General features: G+C 41.2%; 1 protein-coding gene across 1 annotated transcript in view; it reads right to left on the reverse strand.

Moving 5' to 3' along the window:
* Positions 1-8,703: 8,703 nt before the first annotated feature.
* GADL1 (glutamate decarboxylase like 1) overlaps positions 8,704-19,705 on the reverse strand; it is an 83,944-nt gene continuing 72,942 nt past the window's right edge. Inside the window, exon 16 of the mRNA XM_069004782.1 lies at positions 8,704-11,404. Within this exon, the coding sequence (XP_068860883.1) occupies positions 11,231-11,404 (174 nt within the window). The 3' untranslated portion in view covers positions 8,704-11,230. The remainder of the gene's footprint in view (positions 11,405-19,705) is intronic.

Below are 19,705 nucleotides of genomic sequence, written 5' to 3' on the forward strand. Positions count from 1 at the left end.
CCTGAGCATGGGCAACAAATGCTCCCACAGCCAAAGCCTGGAGAGAAGCAGCCTACTCCATGTGCTTTTATGGCTTGCTTTGGGACCATCCCTTCGCTTCACCAACGCTGCTCAGGGCAATAGGTTTGACTTCAGCAATTTGACTTCTCTTGTCTATGGATTGCAGGCAGGTTTTCAGTACTGACACCATGCTTTCCCCACCAACACGTGGAAAGTGCTCACAGAATAGCTTAAAGATTGGTTGTTCTATCCTTTAGGTGTCTTCACATTAGTGCTAATAATACAAAGTATTTAGTTCAAAAATACAAGCAAGAAATACATTGGATTTTTACAAAAAATTTTTGCCTTTCAATTTTCCAATGAGCATTTTAGCAATCCTTGCTGATGCCTGATTGCCATGTGGGGTAGCTAGGCTGGAGATCTCTATTTTTGCACTACTTGTCCTGATGTGCAAAATCAATCACATTAACTTCTAGGAGAGATGGAAATTTATTTCATGGACAAATGCATGAAATAAGCTTTGGAGACAGGGTCAGAAAGGTCAAATGCTGATGTTCGTCTTTTTCATCTCCTTTTCTGTATGCACAGCCAGCACATTAGCAATAGGAATGTATGAATGCTATGGAGTGAATGCCTCCTCTTTACCGTCAGCAACACACTTCTTGCTTGGGCCACATATCTTGTCAATCATAAAATTATTAACTGGAGGATATGTGCTGGCTTTGGCTGAGGTAATTTTCTTCACAGTGGCTTGTATGGGGCTGTGTTTTGGATTTGTGCTGAACACAGGGCTGATAGTTCAGAGATGTGTTTGTTATTGCTGAGCAGGGCTCGTGCAGAGCCAAGGCCTTTCCTGCCTTTCATACTGCCACGCTGGCAAAGAAGCTGGGGTGCATGGGCAGCTGGGAGGAGACACAGCTGGGACAGGTGACCCAGACTGACCTAAGGCATATTCCAGACCTAGTGACATCATGTTCGGTATATAAAGTAGGGGAAGAAGGACAAAGGGGGGGGCATTTGGAGTGATGGTGTTTGCCTTCCAAAGTCACCATTACACGTGATGGGGCCCTGCTCTCCTGGGGATGGCTGAGCAGCTGCCTGCCCATGGGAAGCAGTGAATTAATTCCTTGTTTTGCTTTGCTTGTGTGCGCAGCTTTTGCTTTCCCTAAAAAACTGTCCTGTGGTGGGTTGATGCTGGCTGGATGCCAGGCACCCACTGAAGCTGCTCTATCTCTCCCCTTGTCAGTTGGACAGGGGAGAGAAAATACAGTGAAAGGTTCATGAGCTGAGATAAGGACCAGGAGAGATCATTCATCAATTATCATCACAGGCAGAAGGGACTTGAATTGGGGAAATTAATTTAATTTATTACTAATAAAAATCAGAAGAGAAAAAAAAGGAGAAGTAAACCAAATCTTAAAGATACCTTCTGCCTGCTCTTCCCTCCTTCACAGGCTTTACCTCCTCCCCCACAGCAGCGCAGAGAGACAGGGAATGGAGGTCACAGTCAGTTCATAACAGGTTGTTCCTGCTGTTGCTCAGGGAGAGGTGTCCTTTCCCTGCTCCAGCATGGGATCCATCTCACGGGAGACAGTTCTCCATGAACTTCTCCAGCCTGAGTCCTTCCCATGGGCTGCTCCAGCATGGGTCCCTTCCATGGGGTGCAAAACTTCATTTTTAAATGACTGCTTTAATTGTCTTCCAGAAGTAATTAAAATGAAATTATAGGTATTGTGAGCTGCATGTTGTGCTTTCATTAAGATGGTAATTATAGGGGAAGAGCTCTTAATTGGGAAGGGGACGTAGCTTTTTTTTTTTCAGTGCCATATCTCCTACATGTTTGTCTCATCAGGTTCAACAGTCTGGGTCCAGAGCAATATCTTTGTCCTCCAGATCTAAAGAAATCCAGTGAATTAAATGGTGAGGGTAGGCTTCATGAAGAAAAACACAAAATGAAAAAAAGACACAGAAAATAAAATCCATCAGGAAGAACTGAAAAAGAGAAAAGTATCTGGAAAGGTAAAAATGTTTTGTACTTGTTTGTCTATATTAGTCTTCTCACTAGCTACAATCAGACAATAAAAGATTAATTTTCAAAATAGCACAGGATAACAAGAGAGTGAAAAATGCCTACTGTATTGTACTGTTTCAGCCTGACTGATCTGGGTGAAATTCATCCTCACAATCTCAGATCTAGCCATGCTTCTCTTTGACTACTTTGACTTTCTGCATAAAATGAGAGTACATGTCTGGCTCTAAATCCAAATGCGTGTCCCAGCCACATCGTGACTGTACCAAGGCAAGACTCCAGTGCTCCCTCATCTTCCCTTCCCAGGCCCTTGCTTTCCCACAGAGTCAGCAGCCAGGCACACGGCCTCATTAGGCCTTCGGGCACCTGCCAGCCTCAGCTCCATCCACAGCCAACCTGAGGTTCAACCACTTCAGGACCAAATTCTCCTAGCTGCAACATGCCCCTGAGAGGATTTCTGCAGCTGTATATCTTGCTCCCATGTTGTCCAAAGAACTTGTCATTTGAAAGGGGGCAAGAGGGGCTGGAGAACCTGTTCAGTTCCTTGTATCTCAGATAATTACAAGGTGTGGGAAGAATCAAACTATTTGAAGGCAAGTGGGAAAGAATGAGAGAAGAGTAGGAGTCAACATGGATACATCATGGGTTTTTTTTCCTATGGAGCAGTAGCTCTTGCAAAATAAAGACACAGTAAACATCATATGTCTTGAGCTCAGAAAGGTTTTTGACATCATCTCAAGAGATGCTTTAGTTCACAAACCAGGGAAACGTTCTCTAAAATAATTCAAGCACCGAGTGGACACTGGCTTGAAAGATACAAAAGTTACTATGCAGATCCTTAGGCAGCATTTGAATAAGGTTCTATGGGGACTCTAGCTCCTATCCAGTGTTCTAAGTAACAGCCTACGTGATGGACAAAAATATTTGCTTATTAAATATTCAAACTGCATCATGCTGTGAGAGGCTGCAAGTGTGCTGCTGATCAGATGGACGGACAATTCAAATTGTTCTTTGCCGATTGAATAAATAATTTGGAAAAATGTGATTCTCTTTAGTGGAAACACTAAGAACTAATTAAATGTACAAATATCTAATGGGGGGAAGCCACTTAGAGCAGCTGGCCAAAGAACCTCTAGTGCTCAGCGTGGATCACAAACCTGGTAAGAATCAGTCATGTCTTGCTGTTACAAAAGAAGGAGAACATCACACTGCGATGGATAAACAGCAGTGGTAGCTGAGAGATGTACATAGTGATCCTGACACTCTTTTAAAACCTGGTAAGATTCCAGAGGACTGCTCTGTCTTGTTTTGGACAGAATAATCAGAAGATTTTAAAACATGGCCTCTGAGGAAACATGGGAGTAATGACTGCAATGCAGGCCTAGACAAGAAGACAGTTAAGGGGTAATAAAATTATAATCTTTGAAGATGTAGAAAACACAAAGGGAAAAGTAAATCTTGGCCCTACTCATGGTGGAGATGAAGTACATAAGGGAAAATCTGAAACCTCATGGGAAGGCTGCAGATTTTCCAGAATTTTTGGTCATGAGTTATAGACTAGGCAAAGGTTAGACACTAGTTCTCTGATATCACTGATCCTATTTCAGGATGGAGGTCATAGCTTCTCGATGACATCTTGAGATCTTTTCCTGCCACAGGAGTTGCAGGACTATGTTCACTCAATGCCTCCAAATGTCTGAGTTGAGAGTTGCCAAGAAGCTGGAAATTTTGTTCTGTGGGAAATTGCAAAATGTGCTGGAGCACGGGGGCAGGACATCCTCTTTTGCAACTCCCTATAGAACATTGATATTTATCATTGAAAGAAAAGTATAAAAAAACCCTGACATTTGGATTGCTTCAGAATAAAGGTCCTGCTCTACTCCACACTGGTGCAGACTCATCTTGAGTCCTGGGGGCAGTTTTGGGTGCCACGATGTAAAGAAGATATTAAGCCATTACAGAGTGTCCAAACAAGGGCCACAGGGATGGTGAAGGGTCTGGAAGGGAAGCCTGGTGAGGAGTGGCTGAGGTCACTTGGTCTGTTCAACCTGGAGAAGGGGAGACTGAGGGGAGACCTCACTGTGGTGTTCAGCATCCTCAGGAGGGGAAGAGGAGGGGCAGCTACAGATCTCTTCACTCTCATTACCAGTGACAGAACTCAAGGAAACGGCATGAAGCTGGGTCAGGAGAGGTTTAGGTTGGGTATCAGGAAAAGGTTTTTCACCCAGAGGGTTGTGGGGCACTGAAACAGGCTCCCCAGGGAAGTGGTCACAGCACCAAGACTGACAGTTCGAGAAGTTTCTGGATACTCTAAGGCACAGGGTGTGATGCTGAGGGTATCCTCTGAAAAGCCAGGAGTTGATGATCCTCATGGATCCCTTCCAACTCAGCATATTCTATGATTCTATGATAAAATCAAGCCTGGAAGTTGAGCATTCTGAAGCCATACAATGTAAAAGAGGTTTGTATGCTCCTCAGCTCCATTTTTTTACCTTGATAAAAAGCAAGGGTAAGGAATTACTGCTCGGCTGAGTGGCTCAGAATCAGGGAAGTGAATTTTTCATGTTGCCCTGAGTTCTCCATTGCTCACCTTGGATGCCTCAAATACACCAGTGTCATCATGGGTTACCCAGCATGGAAACACATTCCAGTCATTATTTAGGCAGTATAAAAACAAATAATCACAGGTCTGCATATATTTCCCTGAAGTCCACTGAAATCTAATGTTTTAATGTGAGACTGCCTAAATCAAAGCAAAATTTTCTGAAAAATCTTTTTTTTTGCCACAAAAATGCCAGGAACTTTCACTTCCAGCTCCCTCCTCTGCCACATGTGAGAAGTCCAGGAGTGCTCTTTGGAAGAGACATCCTGAGTGTGGCACAAGTCGGTTACCAGAGGACACACCAGTAGATGGAGCACACGACTCTGCAGCGCTGTGCTTTGGCTCTGTAGCACCAGTTAATATTTTCACTGTTCACTGCTCCCAGCTTGAGGTACAACAGAGCTGGACCAGACACTGAGCCTGCTGCCCAGTGTGAGCTTCCTTGCTGCTGTGCTCCAGATGAGAGGCTAGGTCTGCTTTGATGGCCACTGAATTTGTTGGCTGGGTGACTTTATTTACATGTCATTTAGTCTTAGCTCATACACTGCTTTTTATGCCATCATTATACTTACCTTCATGATTTTCTGTTTTGCAAATGTTTAGTTTTTCCTACCTTAAACAAAAAAATTCTTGCTGCTTTTTGCAAGTTTGTTTGACTGTCTCCCCTGCCACATGCTCTTAAAAATCACCTAGTTCTCCATGCACATCAAACTCTAAAATTTCCAACATAACTTCATCAGCAAATTTCATGAACATATGTCTGATCTTTCTGGAAGGGCTAATGATGACAAAATGAAGTTAGATTAGCTCAGAATCAATACCAAAGTATCATCCTGTCCCCATTACTCATTTTCATCTTTCACTAGCTGTCCTATCCACTTTACATTTTCAGTCCTGTTTCCAATCTTATGTAGGTTTTCCCAAATGATAGAACAGCAAATACTTTAAGAGTCCAGTCTAGAAAATCAAGTTTTTATTCCCATAAACTCTCTGGCTAGTCTAGTAGCATGTCCCTCTGCTAAGCCTGTATCAGGGTATGTCCCATTTTTCACTCACTGCTGTCTCCTGTTAGTGACTCCTTCCACAATTTTTCTAAAGCTATGGTACAAGTTTCCACAGAAATAGAATTTTTAAGTTCCTTGTGTATCATTCATCTGTAAAAGAGGACAATTTCTCTCTCCCACTCTTTTTGTTACTCAGTTGCCCAAGGCCAAACTGGTCTCCCATGTGAAGTCTTGATTTTGATGTTACAATAGTTCTGGCAGAAGCAGTGACTGCTCATCATCTGAGCACCTGGACAAATCCATTACTGGAAAAAGGAAGGCAAAACATCACATCAAGATAACCTGAGCACTATGTTTGCTTCAACTTTCAATCTTACCCCTTATGCTACTCTGACATTTTTCCTATAGCTCCAAATACTGAAAATATCCCTCTGAAAAAAGTTTTACAGGCATAAGAGAGGGTACAGAAACAGAGAAAGAATAAAAATCCATATCACCTGGCATGAAAAGAAAGGATAGATAAAGCTGCCAGTGTCAGTGCCTGACAGATTTAAGGAGTCGCTTCCCAGAATGACAAGCTGGGTGAGAGCTTCTTGGAAGAACTGTGTTGTGCACAGTCCTAAAGAAAAACGTTACTTCCCGTGGGCCTGTGCTATTTCATGGCAAGTGCTTTCACCATACTTTCCATTTTTAAATAGCTTTGTACAAGTGGCAAGAAAGAAATTATGTCATCAAAACAGAACAATTGCGTTTGATGGCATATTAAGAGTCTATATCTTTCAATTTCTATTATTAGCCTTCACCCTTGATAAAATAAAGATTTTACTAGTTTTCTTTAATGAATTTTAAAAATGTGATCAATTGTTCTTTAGTTGTACATTACCTACCAAGGCTAAAAGTGGTCCTCTCTGTTGGGCTTTTTAAAAATTACCCCTTCAGTGTCACTTTTCTTACTGACACCACTTTAAAACAAACTTTACCCTGATACATACAAAAATTTTTAATGTACTACAAAGTGTCCAGCCCTCTGGAAGGGCTTCTCTAGGATAGTGGATGGGCCATGGCAAGCTGGGGCAGATTGCTGCAGTGCCAGGGCATGTGCAAGTTTTTTGATGACTCCGTGACTGGAACAGCTTCCCTGTTCCACTCGTGCAGCACACAGCAATTCAGGCTTAGCAGAGGTTAATTGTTCACCATAACGATAGTAAAACAACCATTGTTTTCTTCTGTGGGTTTGCCTTGAAACCTTTGACATTCTCTTTTTTGTTCCTCTTGCAGAGCAAATTTCCTTGTTTTGTTTCGTTTCTCAAAGCAATTTTTTGGTTGATCATTGTGCAGTTACAGAATTAGAGTAATAACATCTAACTGTACATCTGGAGCAAAAACATGTAATTGTGGGAGACTAGATTCAATTTAAAGAAAGAAAACCCCTCCACCAGAGTTTCTTGTGGCGTACACAGTGTATTTGCCAGGCAGTGCAGCTCTGATTGCATCTAACCTGCAATTAGCGTGAGCAATTAAGACAAAATTAACGTGTGCAATTGCATTATTTTGGGATTTAACAGTAGCAATATTTAACAGTTACTGCAGTAGACACAGTGCTCATAAGCTCAAATAATTACCAGCACTTACCAGTTACACCCCAGAAAGGAGAACAGGCATGAGTGGGCCTTACCTGCAACATCTGATTTTCCATACATCACTCAGCCACTGAAAAACCATGGAAGTAGCCAACAGGAAAGAGAGGCTGGGCAGATTTGGCACTGTTGAAAATATGGGACTTAAATGTCACTTTTAGCTTATTTTTGGCTTGTCACAGGGCTCATGTATGACCTAATAGAAGAGAGCAAACTCAACACATAGTAATTCTGAATAATTCTCCTCTGCCTTCAACATTTCATATCAGTTTTGTAAGCCCTATCATGATACCTGGAGATTTAAAAATAAAAATTATTTGAGCATGAATTAGTGCTGTGGTCTGTGTGCCTGAGGAAGCCTGAAGCACATAACAGGTTTTTTACATACTCTTATCTAATATTACAGGAATGCAACTCTACAAGTTCTACTAGGCTTCTCTTAAAGGACATTTCTTGTCCTTTAAGGACAGGTCAAATGATATTTGAAAAGCATCTTAATGCATCATTGAAGGATACAAATGAAAATACCTTTCAATTCAGCCTCACAAAAATAAAGTTAAATCTGCATCGCTAGACATGCACCTCAAGCAGATAAACTGAGATGTACAGAGTGCTAGAGTGGTGTTGAAATGAGAGATCCCAGTGATAAGACTCAGGGTCCAATCCAGCAAGGGTTTCCCATTAAATCAGTGGGAATTAGAAGCACTGAAATCATATGTAACCAGACCCTGATGATTAGTGTTCATTTATCACAGAAAATCGTGATAGAAGTCCTGAGACAGGGACGGCTGGCTCTAGGCACAATGATTTATGTGAGTGCTTTTGCACATGGACCCATCTCAAAATGCCCAAAGTTTTCACAAGACACAGCCACTCAACTAAGAGCAAAATCTGCCTCCATATCCCTTCTGTCTAAATATTTCTTTCCTTTTCTATTGAAAAATTCATTAGAGGTAGACACAAGAAATTACAGGCAACAAATGAATCAGCTTCTACACTGATTTATGCACCTCACTATTTCCAGAACTTGATTTAGCATCCTGAGAGATGGAGATTTCCAGTAACTAGGAGAGGGAGCTCACAGGCCAATCCCAGCTAGCTAGAATAGCAAAAAACCAATAAAAATTAAATGCCTTTCTGCTCAGACAATTTAGCTTTTGCATTTGAAAGCACAAGTAAGATAAATTGTGACATGTTTTCACCCAAAATGCTTATTAAAGGTGATATGGGCACAGCACGCAGATAAACCACATCCTGAAGCAGGGTTAAACTAGGTTTCACATGTTAAAGCTGAAGTGCTATCTATCTGGAGTGCTTAGAGGTACCTTCTATACTTGTATATGCAGTTTTAGATTGACAACTGACAAGCACAGCCTATATTTATAAGGATGTCATTTATTTCACTTTTTATTAAAATCACCAGCTACAAAATAGACATTTTGTACATACTACTCATACATGAGCAACTATGAGAAAATTACATTAGTCCTAAAATGAAGCCATTGTATTGTGCACCTGGGACATGGTAAGGGGTCAGAAACATTGGAAAATATATGGAGATTGGGTAAGATATTCACATCACACTGGAAGGTTAACCTATAGCTTTGAAGAAATCAGTGCACATGTTGATCAGAGAGTTATTTTCTGCAAATATGAAAAAAGTTCCAGTTTGCTCTCAGTTTAAAATACTATAGCCACTACTGCTACAGAAAGGAACTGTGTTACTCCTGTCTGACACGTGCCACAAGTGTCACAGTGTCTGGAAGCAGAGAAATGCACTAAGAACGTGAAGAGAAACAAGACAGTAACACTTTTATGATAGTGGTGGTGTCATAAAACACCATGGACCAAATTCTTAGCTGCTGAAAGGTGTCATAGCTTTTCCATGAATCAAAGATCAAGTACTCACCAATAACCTGGACCATAAACAAAACATCCTGACACTGTATTCTGTCTTTCCCTTCAAGGTCAAAAAAAGAGAAGGAGAAGAGCTAACAGTCCTGTCTAACTCAAGAAGCAACAGCAAAGTCATCCCCTCCATGCAGCATTCCTTGTGCACTCTGCACCCCACCCAGAGTGACCAGGAGGCAAAATAAATCTTATGGGCCCTGAACTTAGTTACAGGCTTTCCAAGATCAGGATAGCTGGTATAGCCAGAAGCACTAGGCAATAAATGATGGAGTGATTTGTAGGTATTAAAGGGCAAAATCCAGGGGCCACATTGTGATACTCATTTTCATATTACTATCAACATGGGTTTTGCTTGAAGTCCAGTGGATCACTATGATAGCACAACTATATCCACTTCCAGGACACTGGTAAAGGCATCTGTCAAGGGCTGCAGGTGACCCTTGCTCTTAACTACTGCTCTGACAGTGTGACCTCCTTGGTTATCATTACCTTGTTAAGCTTTCCACACTATCATCCTGGAGATTGGAAGTAGGAATTTCTCTCAATGTTGGATCCTAATGCAATGTAGGAAATTAAAACAAGGAAGCATTGTGTTTAAAAATAGCTTTCAGGAGGACAGAAAACATTATAGCAGAAAGGTTCATACCGGTCAGTGCTACCTCAACAGAATAAAGAACAAACAGCAAAACATTAAAGCTGAGTAGATGTTGATTACAAGGTGAAAGACATGGCTATTTCCATTAGTTTGCTGCAACAACGTCATCACAATAAATAATTTTCTATCTTTACAAAATGGATCATTTTTATAGAATAAAAAACAGATGAAAAGTATAGTCTAATTCTTAACACAAAGTGCAGAACTTAATTTTGTAACTTAAGATTGACCAAAAATATTCAAATTGTTCATATCCTAAAATCACAGGAAGACCTTTTCTGATCACCACTATTGTAATTTCAGAGTAAAATTACAAATTATACACTGATAACATAATGAGTCATCTCAAATCTGTAGGACAATACAAACAAACAATAACAAATAAGCAATTTGCTAGATTATTAATATAAAGTCACCATGCATAAAAAATACGTCTCTTCTAGGTAAATATATATTTTTTTCCTCTGTTAAAATTTTAAAGTGCATCTAAAACTTCTAAATAAATCTTTACACTTTAGAAATAGATGAAGGTGAACAGCATTTTAGAAATTATAGGTAACTCCTGTTAACAAAGAGGTAAGTAGTTCTAAATGTTATTCCAATATTTTCCACTCTCCTAGAGGGGTGGTGGGTGGGCAACACTGGCAAACACTGACTGGACCCAATCACTGTTTCATAGAACCACAATATCCTGTGGGCTGGAAGGGACCTTAAAAGGTCATCTGGTTCAACCTGCTCCCAGCAGGGTTGATATTGGTTACTCAGGGCTTTGTGCAGGAGCTTCCTGCAAACCTCCCGGTGTGGTGACTGCACTGAGCCTCATGCTACTGTCTGCCTGTGCTCACAGCAGAAAACCTGGGCAATCCACCTAGTTAGGGGCTTTGAGGAATTCATGTCACATAAGTTCACAATTTCCAGTCTTATCATGTTAATTACCAACCAAACTAAAATATTGACAGAGCAGATAAGAGAATTAACTAGCATATTAAGGCTCACTGACAAATCCACTCCTAATAGCAAATTCAGAGGAATTTTGCCTGCATGCGTAAGTGACCAGTTTGAGCTACACGGTGCACAGGCACACAGTAAATAGCTGCCCTTCCTGGGACATAGACACCACTTTCAAAAGCACTCCCTTCTTGAGAAAACACTTCCCAGAATGGCAGCAATGGTGCTGGAAGCAGCATCCTGCCCCCCAGCCCCCATCAGCAAATACTTTCCTGTGAAGGGGTGTTCTACCTGCAAAGTTCTCAACACCAACCTGTAAAATGACAGTTTCCAAATTATATGTCAAGCTTTTTACTACCTTTCACAAAATAGCACCAGAATGCTGCTGCCACTCTCTCTCCATAAATATCACCGTGAGCAGCACCTGATGCTGTGGAACTACAGCTACAAGTCCTTAGCAAGAAGTTCAATTTCATCCAGCAGGAAGTCCATGTCCTCTCGGCTGACTTGTGGGCTGATAACCACCTGGCGGAAGAAGTTGACTTTGCCCCGGTGAGGCTGGTACCCAAGCATCATGCTGCCTTTCTTCATCATCCTCTCCTTAATTACAGGAGCAACCTGAAAGTAGACACAAAAAAAAGGTTAATGTCACACTCAGAAATACAGCATCTTTGGGCAGGAAGTATATTTTGTTACTTAAAAAGTTTTTCTGAACTGTCTGAGTTTTGCACCCCTTGTCTGTCTTCCCCACTGCCTGCCCCAAGGAAAGCCAAGCTCATACCTGCAGGTTTAAAGCACTGCGACCCTTGGGTTCTGTAGTTCCTAAAAAGAATTGGAGCAAGATGTAAACCCTGGTGATTGAGGCATTCATCTGTGACATGGGAAAGGCTGGGTTAATGTCCCTAGTCTTCCTGATTTAGATCAAAGGTTTGAACTCAGGAAGAACATCAGCTGCAGCTGGTTAAAAGCCGGGTTTGTCTCCATGTGATAACTAGGCTAAGCATGACTTCTTGCCCTTGATGACCCTTCTCCACCACATCTGCAAAGCATCTGCCCCTAGAGGACATTCTGCTTTGAACCCCTGTGAAACTCAAGTTGCCAAAAAAGTCACTGTGATGCAATGTTAAAGGACAAGGCCTGATCCTGGAGTTTAGTATTTAATCTCTTAGATTTAAGGCATGAGTAGCCTTTGGCTACACCAGTCTTGTGTTGCATGGGATGAAATCTCATAGCTGTCTTACTGCAGAAAAAACCCAGGAGTGAGATTGGCAGTTGATCTCATCCCAGCAGGGCTGTTAACTTTGGCCAATTAATCCTGTGCACAGCTTAAAGCATGTGAGTAGTTCTGCGTTGTCATGCATGAAATAGGTCATAAGCTTAAATGCATTGCTGGACTATTCCTTGGAAGGCAGAATAAAGTATTTTGACAGGAGTATTTTTTAAAAGGTCTCACATTTTAATATATTAGTAATAACACCAAGGTATTTCAGAACAGCGTGATCCTTCTCTTTTCTTTGTGATGGTTTGACTTTGAACTAAGAAAATAGGTATGTGACCTAACCTTGGTTTCTGCATTAATTTATTTCAGCTCTAAAGCTTTGTGCCACATACTACTGCCTGATTTGCAAAAGAAAAATTATGACACCAACCTTACCTTAATAGCTTTATTTTTACATGGCATATTTCAGTAGTCTTTTTAGCTTGGATAGAAACAGATAAGGTTCTCAACACTAACAGCCTAGCTTTACTGTGTTTCTTTAGTGCCCCGAGAACAGGTTGCAGCAGCAGTGGAGCAGCTGCCATTTCCTCAGAACAACATCCCAACAGCATGGACGTGAACTACAAGTAGCCACTTCTAAATGCATTAATCTAGTTTGCTTGTGGGAATAGCACGCAAATGAAAAACAAATTTAATTTAATATATTTCTTATCAAATCAAATCCTCTCCGCTTCGGACCAAACATTCCAAACTGCACCCACGCCAGCTGTGTCCTGAAATTACCTTGACACTATGACATCGTGTCCCAGAACTGTCGTGCTGGGCACCATGTACATACAGAAAATAAAAATTTCCTCTACTTCTGTACTTGACAGGGCCCCCAGGTGACTTCTGCTCATGGAATAAAGACACTACAAGTGCAAGGGGAGAAGCAAATTCTTCTTAATACACTTTTTCAGGGTCTTCTTTAAGATTCAAATCCCTATGGCAACTTTTAGCCTTTATTGATGTTCCATCAGAGTTATTTCATCTTTTGTATCACACTATCGATTCTCTTCATCCCAACACCTGGCGCTCCATAATCCATCATCCCAAAATGTGCAGTAGCACAAATGGAGGCCATGAAAGCAAAAGCATTTACAGCTTCAGTAATCTGAGGACTGTAAATATACTGTATTTCAGTAGGTCTTTGCTGGTGGAAAGGAAAGGTAGAAAAACTTCACTTTAATGATCTCATTTATTATCTCATTCATCCTCCATGATAATGAAGCTGTCCTCTTAATTTGAAGTGTGTTCATCCCTTCTGTTCATCACTTCCCACATAAAGAAACAAAACAAAACACAAAACTGGTTTCTAAGCTTTTGACAGGATTCATTTTGGAAAGACTTTCCATCAAGTATTTTGCATGTTCTTTTTGCTAAAGTGGTGCAGTCAGTGTAACAAAACTGTCAGGGATCCTATCCACAGAAAACAGTAAGGAACAGAATCTATGTTCAAATGCTTAACTACATGTCTCACAAAAGAACCATTAAATGATACCTGCATGCTGAAGCTTGGACTTGAGTGGCACAGGGTATGACTGCTAACAGAAGGGAAAGGCAGCTACCACTTTGCAGCAGAAAAATTAGACCTATAAGAAACTAATTGCCTAGCAAGGAGTTCAATGAGTTTAATTCCAACCAAAGTCCATGAGATCTGAGGATGCTCAAATATCAGAAAGAGCTGCACAACCCCATTCAGGATAGGCTCCTCGGAAAGCAATTTAGTGAGAGTGAGATTGCTTCAGCAGTCCAATTATTTTCCTCCAGAACTTAGTTCAAATTGTAAATCTAATTCTTTGTGTGGCCCATCCGTGGAGCAGTCTCAAAATTTTAAGTGTAATATATCCTAAACTTGAAGCTCTCTTTTCTCCTTTGCTCCCTTCACCTCTTCCTTCCCACTGCTAGCCTCCCCTGCTAATCCACCCTGGCGATTATTGTTTCAAATGCTCACTACAGCAGCATAGGAGCTATCAGACAGGTCCTTCTTCCACCTAGGAATGCAGGGAGGAGGTGCCATGTGTGCAAGGCCATTCTACAGCAGAGCTTCCCACACTGCACTGTGCAGCCACACCCCAGGCAATTCTTCCTAAGGATTGATGGATTCATCACAGTCTGCCTGTGCAGAGCTACACAGCAGCTGTAACAGCTCATACTTCCCTTACTATTAATAGCAGAGCCTTTTAAAATAGACCAAAAATTGCAGAGTAGTTTAGCTCCTTCTCTACCTACCCGAGTAACAGGGTAACCTCTTTTCCCACTCTCAGCCAGCACTTAGCCACACTACAAACAGAAAGTTTTAGCCCTAAACTTTAAGCTGTTTCTATCGAGAGTCCAGACCACAGCCAATCCTCATATATATTTACATGGAAGATGCCAGTGCTCCTTCCCAGCACATATACACACAGAGCAGTATGATGAGTATCTGGGACCAGCTCAGCCACTACAGCTGAAGTATCTAGTGCACCAGGGGGATCAGAAGAGCAACATATCTCCTTTTCCATATCTCAGGTATCCTTGAGAAAAGTAATTCTGCACAGTCATACCACGGGGCAACACCAATACCTTTAAACCACTGTGTCCTACTAATTGACTCACCAATGACACTTAATCCAAATTTCTCCAACACTTTGAGAATTTCCATCAGGCTCAGGTTGTAACAGCATAACACACTTCAGCAACCAGCATTACAGAATGACTCAAAAAAGGATTGAGCATATTGTCAGCAGGAGAATCCAATACCTAGTGTCTCCAAGAGCTAGTTCCTAAGTTTGGACAGTAAAAAACTTTTCAGAGGACTTGATGAAACCCCTATTTGAGACAATTTCTTCTTCTTTCAAATAGCAAAGCCTCCAAATCCATTCTCACTTTAGTCAAGCTATGCAAGCCTTGTTCTTAGGCCAAGAACAGCCTTCTAGCACATGGTTTTCTTGCACAAAGGGAAACCTCCAAAGCAGCTCTGTTAAACAGGTAATGTTCTCACTCCATTAGTCATGGCACAGTACTGTGCTTTGGAATTCATCCACTGTTAGCTGCCTATTGGTGAACAGTATGGACGTTTGTGGGAAGAATTGCTTTGTAAATTTTATTCTAATAACAAAACAAAAAAGAAAAGTCTCAATAAGATAACCAAGCACTTGACTTTTTCAAATCACATAATCTCACTGACTCACATACAAAATACATACCCCACTATCACCAGTTTGTAGTTCAAGTCGTGCACTTACTCCAAAATAGCAGATACCTTGTGATGTGAAGGAATAGAACAGAGTAATCTGGCTCCTTTGTTTATATGAGGTAAATGCACTGAGCCCCCAGCCCCAGCTGCACTGGTGCTGCTGGGTATGGATAGCCAAATAAGTTGTTCTAAAGAGAAGTAGAATTTCCCAACAAATATGCTATCTTGCTCTTTTTTGCTGAAATAAATAAATCAGCACCTACTGGTTTTAATTAGCCCCTTACTTTTCTGTGCTAATGTTGTCTCTGACAATTGCAATTAACAGATATGCTGAAAGTGCAAGAAAGCTCAGGCTGGACAACTGCACAATAGTTTGCTGATAATGGAAGACCGTGTCAACCTTGATTAATAATTTCTTTCTCTAATACCCTCTTTTAATCTGTAAGTGATCTCATTTTAGACCTAATTCAGTATTTTCAAACTGTCCCATCTGTCATAGGTTAGCAAGCATAGTCCCGGAAGGGATATCCTTGCTAAGGGGTGCTTACAGCTTCCTCTGGGACCTGATAGAACCTATCAGCTGGCCAGTTTGAATATGGACAATTCTTTAAGCCACTTAAAGTTGTGACCGCCTCTGTGATCCACACTTAAGAATAGACAAACTCCCCCCCAAGCTCTCTCTCGTTTCCGGCGCTGGGACAGGTGGCTGCAGGCCCCGTGCAGGGGCCAGTGGGCCCGGCCAGGCCCTGCTTGGGCCAGGCCGGGCCGGGCCACGGCCAGCCTGGAGCCATGGAACCCCCCCCACTGCCTTGCCGTGGGCGGCCGGAGCGGCTCAGAACCCCCCCTCCACTGCGGCCGAGATTCAGCAAAGCGGCACCGCTGTCCGGCAGAGGTCAGGGGACCAACAGCGATAAGCCACATTCCAGCTGTAAGGCCGAGGTGAGATTAACCCTTTTATTGCTGTGAAGAGCTGAAAACCTGAGGGAAGAGAGAGAGGAGATGCTTAAAGCTGAAAGTCTGTTGTGAAGCTATGATATATCAGAGTATCCTGTTGTAATTTCGTGAAGATATGGGGGGTGGAGTGTTCAACTCATAAGCAGAAGCACCTGCGCTGAGATAGGCAGATGCTGCCGCAGCTGTAATTTCATGAGAAGTTTGGACAGAGAGAGATGAACCAGATGAACCACATGAGGACTTTTGCTCCAAAGAGGAAAGGAGAAAAACCTCAATTCCTAGAGATGCTTCCAGAGATAGTCTTAAAGATGAAGATGACCCTTTGCTCCCAGGGAAGGAGAAGGGCCTCTGTTTTTTTTGTTTCTGAACAGCTCAACCTTAAAATTGTACCCCAGAAAACTTTCAAGAGTGGACCCTCGAAAGCAGTTGCGGGAAAAGCTGCAAGTCGGGGGAAGGGACTCACATTGCGAGCAGAGAGACTCCTCTTCCTAAATGGACTGAACAATATTTGGAAGTGGGTGGCTGTCTCATTGTGATAATGTTTTCATAGCACGAGCAAAAAGAGACTTCTCTTTCTAAATGGACTGAACAAGGTTATTATGGAAGTGGTAAACAGACTGAACATCTTAAGGGTTGTCTTTACATTGTCAGTGGGAGACGGGAGGAAGGTGGGGGGAGGAGGAGAGTTCTAAAGGTGGTATAATTTTTTTTTCTTCTTTTCTTCTTTTAGGTCTGTTAATAAACTTCTTTATATTCATTCAAGTTGGTGCCTGCTTTGCATTTCTCCTAATTCTTATCTCACAGAAGATAAACAGTAATGAGTATTTTAGACCAAACCACTACACTAAATTGGTGTTTCCGCCCGGTTACAAACCCAACCCGCGACACCATCACAAATGATATTCCCTGCCCCTGACACTGTACTTCTGTTACCTGGATGCCACCTGTACTGCCCTCGTTCTCACAGACTCCAGCTGGATTTCTCTAGTCATACCTGATGTTACATATCACAACATTTTTTCCAAACTGTAAGCTAGAGGCTATAAGCTTTAAAAGCAACATTCTGTTATGTTTTTATTTAAACACTAAGGCAAAAGGAGTGAGTTGCAAAATTGCTAACAATGTTGGGTAAAAATATTCTGCTAAGCAATCAGTTCATGAAAATATATTGCTTCAGGGGGGGGAAAAAAGTGAATTTGACAAATAGCCTAAGGTATCATCAGCCAGAAAAATAAAGAAACCAGAAAAGACTAAACTTCTTCTAAAGTTTGGAAACAAACATATTTTGAGTATTTGTTTCAAAACATTGTTTTCAATTAAAACTTAAATTCAATTGGAAATTGAGCCATTTTTATTAAAGCCAGTAGAAAAGGACTGAGGAAATTGAAACTATGCAAATGTTTCATTTAGCTTGCCTGAAAAAAAACTTTCTGGTCAACTAAAACCAAGAATTGCTTCCAGTTTCTCAATTCAATGTCCAAGTAAAAAAAAAAAAAAAATCACTATTTGTACAACCATAAGTATGTGGGATCAAAAGTGCTGACACTGCTTAAATAAAACATCTGTAGAACTTTTGTCCCTCAGAAAAGAAAGTATGAGAAAACTCAGGGGACTGCCCATTCTGCTGGCAAAACCTGTCTGGACATCTCGTGTGAACAGCTTTGAGTAGTATGGATGAGTCTAAATGTGCTAACCCTGAAAGAACTACAAAGACAGAATGCCTACAAAAACTAGTGTTAATACTGGCAACTGCTAGCAGAAACATTTTTCCAAATCTTCTGAACGGCTCCCAGGTGGCTGAGCATCTCTGCAACATAAAGCTGAAGAGTTATTCCAGCTGCTGGCAGCAGCAGCTCCAAGTCACAGGACCCCACTCTGTTTCTCCTGATACTAATTTCCAAATTGCCATGGACTTCAATGGAAGCAGAATGTAATTATCTAAATTTCCTGCTTAAGCCTCTGCTTCAGGTGGCAGTTTGCAAACAGCCTTCAGCTCTTACTATAGAAAGCCACATTCGCAGTAAATCAATAACCTTTCTAGGGATCCATAAAAGCAGGCTAGACAGCACTGGACGAACAGGAGCATATTAGCAGCTCAAAGTATTTCTCAAATACAGCCTTGATTAAATTTTCCAAGGTACAGAATACCACATGAGAAGCTGGCTGAAGATTCGTAGCTAAAAGACAAAAAAGCTGCCCTTTTGACAAAATGGAAAGATCACATTCTCACGATTTCACAGATATGAGAAACACATTTTGTGTTCTTGTCTCGATTGTTCCTTGCAATGGAAGACAAGTTTATACAGAACAGTCCCTCTCATCTGACCACAAAAATCTATTTTGTCTCCCCCAGAAGGGGGAAACTTTCATTTGGAGGTCATGATTTTTACTTGAAAGGCAACTATTGGCTGTTCAAAGTCTGCAAGTTATTCTTCCTACTAGAAATGACCAGTTCGAATTCATGCATATTCATAAGAAAACAACTATTGTACAGCAATTATCACAAAAAAAAAAGTCAATAAAACCCCGATTCATGAAGTATTTGGACACAATCCTAAATTTTTACATAATGGACTATTAATTTCAGGGGTTCTTCACAATATGGTTTCTTATCTTGCTTAAATGACAGAAAAGTGGTTCAAAGTACTGGATACAGACTCGACAAATAGGACTGGTCCCAAACTCTGCCAGAGGATGTTTGGACAAATTACTACATCTCTTTTGGGTAATATGTTTCTTTTTTCCTATACAACCCTTCAGAACAGTGAAGTCTTTATGTGTTCATACATCATACATTGGTGACAGTTGGTCTCTTCTCCCAAATAACAAGCAATAGGACAAGAGAAAATGGCCTCAAGTTGCACCAGAGGAGGTTTAGATGGGATATTTGGGAAAATTTCTTCACTGAAAGAGTTGTCAAACACTGGAGGAGTCTGCCCAGAGAAGTGGTTCAATCACTATCCCTGAGTGTATCTAAAAGCCGTGTAGATGTGGTACTTAAGGACATAGTTTAGTGATGGACTTGGCAGTGCTGGGCTAATGGTTGGACTCAATGACCTAAAAGGTCTTTTCCAACCTAAATGATTTCATGATTGTATGATTCTATCTATTGCAATCAGCCCTGATACAAGTGTACAGAGCATCCACAAGGTATGATACATGTATTTAATAAGTTCTCTGTTAAGTAGGTCTCACAAACACCTGCCACCACATGTCTGCTGCATTTCCCAGTGTGGCTGCGGAAGATAAGCTTGATATCAATTATAGCAGTCAGTATCAAATAAGAACAGTAGCTGACACTTTAATATCCTTCATTGCATGCAACACAAATGAACAAAACACTTTCCTTGGTTGGCTGTAATCACAAAACTAGCTAAATACTATAAATATTTGGAAGTAATAGTGCTTTCATCGTATTTTAACACAAAGAAAGTATATTCCCCACTGCTAAATATCTTTCCTTGCCTCTTGCTGCAACATCAGTTGCTGGCTTTAAAACAGGATTTTCCCCTCTTGGTGATAATTAAAA

The sequence above is a fragment of the Aphelocoma coerulescens genome, chromosome 2 (assembly GCF_041296385.1).
Source record: "Aphelocoma coerulescens isolate FSJ_1873_10779 chromosome 2, UR_Acoe_1.0, whole genome shotgun sequence".
NCBI classification, from domain to species: Eukaryota; Metazoa; Chordata; class Aves; order Passeriformes; family Corvidae; genus Aphelocoma; species Aphelocoma coerulescens.